General features: G+C 35.8%; 1 protein-coding gene across 1 annotated transcript in view; it reads left to right on the forward strand.

The window, feature by feature from the left end:
* The window catches only part of CYP20A1 (cytochrome P450 family 20 subfamily A member 1), a 20,667-nt gene that overhangs the window by 1,248 nt on the left and 10,066 nt on the right, over positions 1-9,353 (forward strand). Inside the window, exons 2-7 of the mRNA XM_072418759.1 lie at positions 717-766; positions 1,446-1,612; positions 2,037-2,182; positions 3,758-3,925; positions 4,885-4,963; positions 9,047-9,162. Of these exons, the coding sequence (XP_072274860.1) occupies positions 717-766; positions 1,446-1,612; positions 2,037-2,182; positions 3,758-3,925; positions 4,885-4,963; positions 9,047-9,162 (726 nt within the window). The remainder of the gene's footprint in view (positions 1-716; positions 767-1,445; positions 1,613-2,036; positions 2,183-3,757; positions 3,926-4,884; positions 4,964-9,046; positions 9,163-9,353) is intronic.

A 9,353-nucleotide genomic window follows, 5' to 3' on the forward strand; every position in this document is an offset into this window, starting at 1 on the left:
GTGTGCTGCCTTTTGTCTGCTTGGTGCGCTGTATGATTTATAGACAGGATTATAGATATGACAAAAAGTGCTGAAATAATGCAAATGAAATAATTCCAAAATAAAAATTTGAAATGTTAAACTTTCTATGTAAGGTAACTGTGCATTCTCTAAAGTTTGTATATGGTAGACATACACTTTATGGTGCAGGGTTTGCAAAGGTGTGTACAGCATTGCTATAGATATGGATAGCTATTATTTGATATTATTGTCAGCTAAGACTGATAAGGAGCAAATGAAATTAGATCTTTTAGCTTTTAACAAATTTAAAAGCCATTTCATAGGTGTGTTATATATGTACTACAAACCTAATAAGTTGTGTTTGTGATTCAGCCGTGTGTTTATTTATTTACAATGTCTTTAGCATGTCATGACTTTTCCTTATAATAATCCCATTTCCTTCATACTGCAAGGTAAATATGTCCAGATCAGTCGAGATACAAACTGCCCAGGTGTTAATGAGTCAGGAAGACAGATTGGTCATATCGTGTAAATCCCCACAATTGGAACACAAACAGCAATAATAAATTTGTCAATCTTTCCCAACTCCAATAAAAAAATACCTTTGCACGGTGTATCAAATCAGGACAAAATGCTTTACTTTCATTTTAATAAAAGTCATGTCAAATCCACCTTTTAGCTTTTTGTAAATGACTTTTTTTTTTTTTCTCTTTCAGTCTTCCCGGCAGGCATGTGGTATACCTGGGCTTGCTCCTACAGAAGAGAAGTAAGTTATCCATTGCCAATAATAATTAACATTCATGGTGTCCTCCCTATATTTCCTGGATTACAAACAGATTTTTACCCCTGCCTAACCTACAAAGTTGAAGAGGACTCTTATTCCTTATTTTTATGATGTAAAGTGATTGAAAAGCTCATCAAATAATGTAGACCAGCTCCCATTTCTATGATTTAGGTCTGATAGGTGATACACCTACACAAGCCTTATATATCTAAATACAGTGCTTCTTGTATATCTATATAATATAGAGTGCATGCACCCTTATGTGAATTGCAAACACTTCCCTAGAACAAAAAGCAGCTTTTTGATCACTCCAGCTTGCCCTATGGTATTGTTCACTTACTAAGTTCTACCAATGGGCTTTGTTGGAGCAGTAAGTGCACCATAGACATATTTTGTTATCCATGTATATCAAGTCATGAGAGATTTTCAGGTATCTGGTGTAGAAGTAGTGCCTGTAACTAGGTGGTGACCTATGTGCACATAGCTTAGTTTCTGTTGATTTAAATTATTACCAAGCACAAACAGAATTCATTGTTCTGCAGATTTCCTAAACTGTCAGGCATTTTTTTTGCTAATCCTGCCTACTTATTTATATTTTTGCATGTAATTCATGCCTACAGATATACACATTTATAATGTTGGTGTTTGTGCTTTTTCTCAGAGATGGAAATTTGCAGGACATTGTGAATGCAGGAAGTTTACATGAATTCCTGGTTAACTTACATGAGAAGTTTGGACCTGTTGCTGCCTTCTGGTTTGGTCGGAGACTTGTAGTCAGTCTTGGATCCTTAGACCTTCTAAAACAACACATAAATCCTAACAGGACATGTGAGTATTTTTTTACTTTAGTTACTGGCTTGTGATCTAGAGCTGCACTCAACATCAGTTTAATACATAAGGCTTTAATTATATCACGTCTGGTTGTATATCTGCATGTATTACCTTAACATTGACTTGCAAATTTATTTTACTACTTGAACCTTCTTGTGTTGGTTTATTGTGATGACGGCTTTTCTGATTCGGCCAATATTCAGCCCACACATCATATCTGTTACATAAAGAGGAACTGTTTTGTAGTTCCCAGACCATGAATGTTAAAGGTTAACAGTGTTTGAGGTGTTGGTTCATTTCAAAGAAAGTTTTATAGGAACTTTGGATACACTAAATGAATTGTATATAACACAACTCTAAACTATGACTTTTGTTAGATTTCTATAATGGTATTGATTTTATTTCCCTTGCCCTCTTACAGCTGATCCATTTCAGATGATGCTGAAATCTCTCTTGGGTTACCAATCCGGAGCTATTAGTGAAGCAGCTGAAAGTCACATGCAGAAAAAGCTGTATGAGAATGGAATAAACAAGTCTTTACAAAGCAACTTTAATGTAATAATTAAGGTATAGAACCATAGTTTTTTTTTTTTTGTTTTGTTTTGTTTTTTTTAGCATTTTGACTATTCAGTGTCATGATAGATAATATTTAAACCTGTTGGCTGATGCAATAGTGACTTTGGAGCTGCAACTAAACTGTCTTTGGGATACTTATATCCCACCAGTGTCTCCTCAGAAATACATTCATTACCTATCTTACTGTTTGTTGAATATTCAGTCTTCAGGGGTTACAAGAACTATAAAAGTATCCAACAGTTTCTGTATACAGGTAATTGCATCTACCACAGAATTAGTAACTGTCCCTAGAGAACGTATCTTTGTACCCCTTGAATATTAGGAGCTTCCTGTGTGTACTTTAGAGAAGTTTGTTTGTCTATACCAACCAATCAGATTTTTAAAACCTTCAAAAGCAAAGCATAATCCAGTTAGCTGTTTTCAAAACTAATAACCCTGAAAAGGCATATAAAGCTAGACTAAACATTAATCTGTGCACCTCTTCTAAATGAGTTTTCTTTGTTACTAGGGATCTCATTGCACTGTTATGTTTAATTCCTGACATTTTTTATTATTCTATCTGGTAAACATACCCTAACTGGCAATAAATTACCTTTTACAGGACAGAATAGTCAGAATTCCAATCTGTTATATCTACTATGTAATTGAATGTCATAAGATAGTATTGCTATTGTATTGTGATGTATATTTATTATTTTCTTTATACTACACCTGGAACGTACGGTTCTTAAGCTTAAGCTCCCCTGAGGAAGCCTAGGAAGGCGAAACGTGTCGGGTTTGCATAAGATGTGCACGGTGTATAGCTAGAGCATATCCAGACTGGATATATTTCATTAAATGTGGATGTAAAATAAATATGTATTAAACTGAATCTACACTAATACATAATTAACAATTTTACAAAAATTCATATGAACTGAGAGGCTTTTTCTTTTTCCCTTTCTAGTGTTTGAAAGCGAATACAATCACTAGTAGGCAACTTGTGTTATCTTTCTTTTTTTCTTGTATACTTCTGTTATGGTAGATGCCTAGGCTAAAAAAAAACAAAAACATATAACAATAACATAACTTTTTATGGGATAGCATAGAATGCATCTACGTTCCTTTTTGACATGACAACACAGATATTACTTTCTAAGCATGTGATGTCGCTTCAGTTGGAGAACACAGACCTCTCGTCACTATCCACGGGTCACAAGAAGTTACTATGTTACGTATTCTCTGCCAAAAGCAACATGTCCTATGCTTAGCAGACCAAAAAGTAGCATTTTTTTTTAAATACGTGGGTATTTGAAGTGGTTGGATCCCAAATACCACTAAAAACTCGTTGACTACATACCTAAAGAAAATTATGTTACATTACTGGGTAATTACTTTAAACAAATTTTAACGTATTCTTCCATCCAAAACAATGAACCAGAGTATCCCTCTGCAGCGAATCACAAAAAAAGGCGGTACATCCCAAAATCTGAGCAGTTATATTTTCTATGGATAACTTTGAAAAGTTAGTGGGCACGGGGCATTTGCAATTATTCTCGTCAGTACAGTAACACTATTCTGTTTTAGCTGTCAGAGGAATTGCTGGCGAAGTGGAGTTCGTACCCTCAGGCTCAGCATGTTCCTTTGTGCCAGCACATGCTTGGATTTGCCATGAAATTTGTCACTCAGACCGCAATGGGAAGTGGCTTCGAAGATGATCAAGAGGTCATCCGTTTCCGTAAAAATCATGATGTTGTGAGTATAAATGTTTTCTGGTTTCAGCCTCTCATCTGCTGCCCCTCATCCCTTCCTTGGTATCAGTGTCTGTTCTGCTCCTAATCACTTTGTTTCCATTAACTCTACTTTGCTACAACCATACTACCTGTAATAATAGAAGTGATTTTGCATTATCATTTTTTCCAGGACCTTCCTTCTGTTTTTTCCTTTTCTGATATTCACAGATGGGAACTTCTAAGCCCAGTCCCTTGTATTTTCTCCTCCTGTCATTTTTGCCTCCATTGCAATAGCCACTGCTTTCTTTGCTTATTTTTTTCTGGCACTGCTGTGACTCTCTTGCCAAATTTTATATCAATATCATATAAAAGGTAGACAATAGCTAAAGATGGTGCTCTGCAAGGCTGCATGCTACATTTCCTTTTCCCAGCATTGCTAGTATGAAAAGCCTTAATGTAGTAATGATTGGAGTTCTGTATTAGATTTATATGATATCCCATATTTTTAAGGACCGTAAAGAAAAAGAAAAGTTTTTCATCATTCTTTCTTCCAAACTAAATACGGTACTCTTGGTGGTGCACATCCTCCATTAGAAGTGATACAAAGCAGAACTATGCTTTTAGTAATGCCAAGATTGAGGATTAATGTTACCAGCAAATGAATGTGTCTGCATTCTGTGATATCTAGTGGTCTTCTCTGAGGTCATAGCGTCGGCCGGGTGGATTAAAGGAACCACCGTCTACAAAAAAAGAAGAGAATAAATGAGTTTTGGAGTCCTGGGTATTTTAGGCACATAAGTTTTACTGAGTGAAGAAAATACACTGGGACACAATGTTGGTCATAGGATATCATTACTATTTATTCACACACAGTAATCTGTTCAAACTTCTTGTAAAGATAATTTAAAAGCCAAAATGATTCATGGACAGATATTTCTCAATTATTTCATGTAATACTTGGTTTTTATCTGGTCCGTTTAGATTTGGTCTGAGATTGGAAAGGGTTTCCTTGATGGTTCAATAGAAAGAAGTCCAAGTCGTAAAAAACAATATGAAAATGGTGAGTTTATTTATTTTTTTAACCATAAAGGTTTTTACCAAAACTCCAATGACAAGTAACTTTTATCAGTTTTAAAGGATATCTGAACACAAAAATTTTACATCACTACTAACACCACTTACCACTTTTTCAATGTGGTGGCAAAAATAAAGGGTTGTTGATTTTTGCTGAATTATTATTATTTTTATTATTATCATTAAACAGGATTTATATAGCGCCAACATATTAGGCAGCGCTGTACATTAAATAGGGATTGCAAATGACAGACTAATACAGACAGTGATACAGGAGGAGAGGACCCTGCCCCGAAGAGCTTACAATCTAGTAGGTGGGGGATTCCTTGTAACTACCTGTCCCCTGCACTTTTATCTTAAACAATGCTATCTGTTTTTCAATGTATGCTACATATGTATTAGAACTCCCCTTCCTAATCCTATAGCTATGAGGGGGTGTTTGTAGTTTACATCAGGAGTGCCTATGAGCTGACTATCCTGCTTTTCAATGGATACAGGGTCAGCATTGTCCCCATATGATAGGTAGTGTATAACGTGCAGGACCACTAAGTAAAAATAAAGAAAATAAATTTACTTACAATTGTGTGTTTTAAAGGTCTTCCTAAACAAGCTATTCAGTTTGTATATAGCAAGGTTATTGTGGTAAATAATTGGTGAAACTTATATGTGTATAAATTATCAGGGCAAAATATAGGCTTAGTTGATAGTTGTTCTAATTAGCAAGTCATTTCATTAAATTTTCCTGAGGACTTCTCCCTCTCCATAAACACACTTTCTTGGTTCCTCTGAGTCTGCAGGTTCCCATCAGCATACTGTCAAATACTGTTAGGCCAAATAATGCTCCCCGATGACTAGAAAGGCTTTGGATATCTTTCTGAGTCTGTCCTATCAGTAACTGGTTATTCACTTTCAGATTGGATCATTGACATGAAAGAATTTGTTATTCTTGTTTGTACAAATAAAAGCTTTAGTAATGTACTGTATGTGATATGGCAGGCCTTTTAGTTTTAAGTTTTATCAGATTGCATCATCAAGACTTTTCTAAATTCTAGGAAAAAGCTCCCCCCAAAAAAAGTTTGAAATAACTTTTTACTGGCAGCAAATAACCATAAATGTTTATTATCTTGGACAGTTCTAAGAAACATGTGGTTTCTAGGTCTTTCTCTCAGTTTGTCTTTAAAGCCTGCATGCATATTTGGCATCCCGTGTTCTAGATGAGTAATTCTGTAAGGCATTAATTGTTACTGAGTTTTTTCCATATTATTATCAGTGGCAATTCGGTGATCTTCCCATGCTGTTATTCTAGAACTATTTGAAATTCTTCAGGAATCTTTTAAGTTTGTTCTGTTTTTGTCTGATGACCTTCTGGTATGGTTATAAATCTAAACTGTCATTACTCTCGGGACCACCCAAAAATACATACCAGTGTTATGCAGTGCTATTCTATGTTAAACCATGATTCACTTTTCTTTATCAATGTGAATTCTGTTCATGCATTCTGTTCATTTGATGGCTTTCTTGGCACTAATTACTTGTGCCTTCCATTGATTTTTTTTTTTCACCATTACCATTTTGGGCAGATACCATTGCAAGATTTTGTTCCCCCACCGCTACAAGCAGTTATTTTTTTGTTTTTGAAGATGAAACTTGGGATAACTAGGGGTTCGTTCTACCAGTAGTTCACTTTCCAGGAATCTTCCATAAAAGTGTTTTCTCCTTGACACTTGCTTTTTCTTGATTCATTTTTGTCTATTACGAAACTGGGATGTGGTGACAAAAACTTGTCCATTACTTATGTTAATTTCTGTTTCCTATCTGAGGAGGACAAGTCATATCTTTTGAGGGTGCTCTTCTGGAAAAATCTTTAAAAAATCCTAGTAAGGTTATTTCCCAGTGTTAGGGATGCTTGAAAGTCTTAAAAGCTCAGATTTCTTATATTCATTAAAATGTTGGCTCATGCCACACCAGCTGGTTGCACGACCAGGTGCCCATCAGCTTGGATCATGTCTGAAGAGAATGAAGTGCGGAAAAATTGATTTTTCCCTTTTTAAAAAGCATATTGGTAAATGAATAGTATGAGCTTGGAAGTATCCTATACATAGACAGGTCAGCTTTAGTGGTAATAGGGATCATCAGGAACCTATCTGCAGAGTGACGGATAATATCCCTATTTGTTCCCAGCTAAAGTTCCTTCTTCTGGTATGTAAACCAAACGGCAAACAATGGAGATGTTGCCAGCTTCTCTGTGGATATTAGCACACTGCATAAACGGACTATGCCTTTGTAATTTTGCTTAGTAATATCTGGCTGTTATTATAGATGAGATTATTGTTTCCCAACCTGGTATGTTGGGTGAGTTCACTAAGAATTATATATTGATCAGCCAAAACATTAAAACTACTGTCCCGTAAAATGAATAACTTTGTCTCATTACAATCGCACCTGTCAAAGAGTGGCTTTATATTTTACAACAAATTAACAGACATTTTCTAAAGGTGATATATTTTTGACAACAGCCAAATTGTGATGGCAAAGACTAATTGGGTAAGATAATCTCCAAAATAGCAGGTCTAGGAGGTCAGGAAGGCAGGCCATTGAAGACCTAAATGAACGGCTTTTCCCTTCTTGATGCCAGATATCACGGGACACTTTCAGATGTCTTGTAGAGTCCATGTCGCAATGGATCAGAGCATTTTTTTTCCCCCCCCTAGAAAGGGCCTTAAACAATTTTGGGCGGATATTTTTAATGTTTTGGCGGATTGTGGTGTTTATGTAGGGCACATTGTGATGTCTGCAGACACAAAAAGCTGTTTAATCTATGACATAGTTGACCTGGCTTGATTTCTTCACTGCCAGCTGTTTGACTCTGGTAGTGTCTACTGATTAATGTGAGGATCAAACTTTCTCAAGTCAGATTTCCTGAATTCTGATGTGTTAGAAAATGAGCTGATTGATTCTTGCTTAAAACCAGATTGGTTGGTATTAGGCTACGTACACACGTCAGATGATTCTCGTTCGATAATTGCATCAGGGCTGATATTGGACGAGATTCTGGCGTGTGTACAGCGCTCGTCGTCCCAGCGTAATGAAAGTGAAGAGTAAAGAGCGCAGCAGAGCGCCATTCCGTTGTTCCCTTCCCTCTCCATAGAGCAGAACGGTAATGTATGTACAGCGCTCGTTCATGCATCGTGCAGTTGTTTGTTGTTAGAAGGGATTTATTATTATTGCAATTATTGCATGTGTGTATGCAGCCTTAGTTTTCCCTTTGAGTCTAATATCCCTGTATTTGAAGCAGTTGTAGATTGGATTGGTCTTATGTAATATTGTAATTTTCTGAAACACTGAATTTTGGGTTTTAATTACCTGTAGGCCAAAATCAATGAAAGCAAAAGAAATAAACTCTAGAAATATATCACTCGCTGTGTGTATTGAATCAATATGATATACAAGTTTCACTTTTTGAATTTAATTACTGAAATAAATTAACTTGTTGATGATATTCTAATTTATTGAGCTCCACCTGTATACCTCTAATAAAGGAACACACCAGCTTTATTAAAAAACATTAACTCTCCCTTGCAACCTTAGTTAGCTTTTCCAAGAATCTTTGTACCTTTTCTGTTATTGGTACCCTGGGGCCCCAAAGAATCTATTAATCAATGTCAAATTTTGTATGCTGTGTATATCTCCAACTTGACACATTTAGCGTTTAAACAAATACACCCAAATGTCCTCCTTCAGAATATACAGAACAAATGTATACGAAGAACATTTATATTTGACTTGGTGGAGAAAAATCCAATTAAAAATAATTATATTGAAACATTCTGTCACTGTATCCATACAGAATACCCAGAGGCCTCTATATTGCAAGTAACAGAAGTTTGACCTCTTTGGCAGCTTCAGAAGTTTGTTGCTGGCTTTAGCCTGAACTGAAATATTTAATGCCATCCATTTAACAAATTGTGTTATGTAGAAACAGTTTGATTTGTTTCCTTTAGACAAAAATGTCAAATGTGTTTTATTTTGTACAAAATTTAGAGAAGTAATCCTTGTATTTTTTTTCAAGCTTTGATGGAGATGGAAGCCGCTCTGAAGAAAGCCATTAAAGAACGTAAAGGAAAAAATCCTAGCCGTTACGTATTTGTGGACTCCTTACTACAAGGCAACCTTGGTGATAAGCAAGTATGTAAGAGGCCAGCAGATTGCTCTAAGCTGCCGTTACCCATTTCTGGTCTTTCTGTTAGAAAAGTTCTGTTAAGAATTTGATCCAGCAGCATATATTTGCTTAGAAGGTTACTATCCCTCAAGAATCAATTTGGTGAGCTACCTCCGTGTAAATGCAAATTAAAAAGGAAAGAAAGAGCTTTACAGAT

The sequence above is a fragment of the Pyxicephalus adspersus genome, chromosome 7 (assembly GCF_032062135.1).
Source record: "Pyxicephalus adspersus chromosome 7, UCB_Pads_2.0, whole genome shotgun sequence".
Classification (NCBI taxonomy): Eukaryota; Metazoa; Chordata; class Amphibia; order Anura; family Pyxicephalidae; genus Pyxicephalus; species Pyxicephalus adspersus.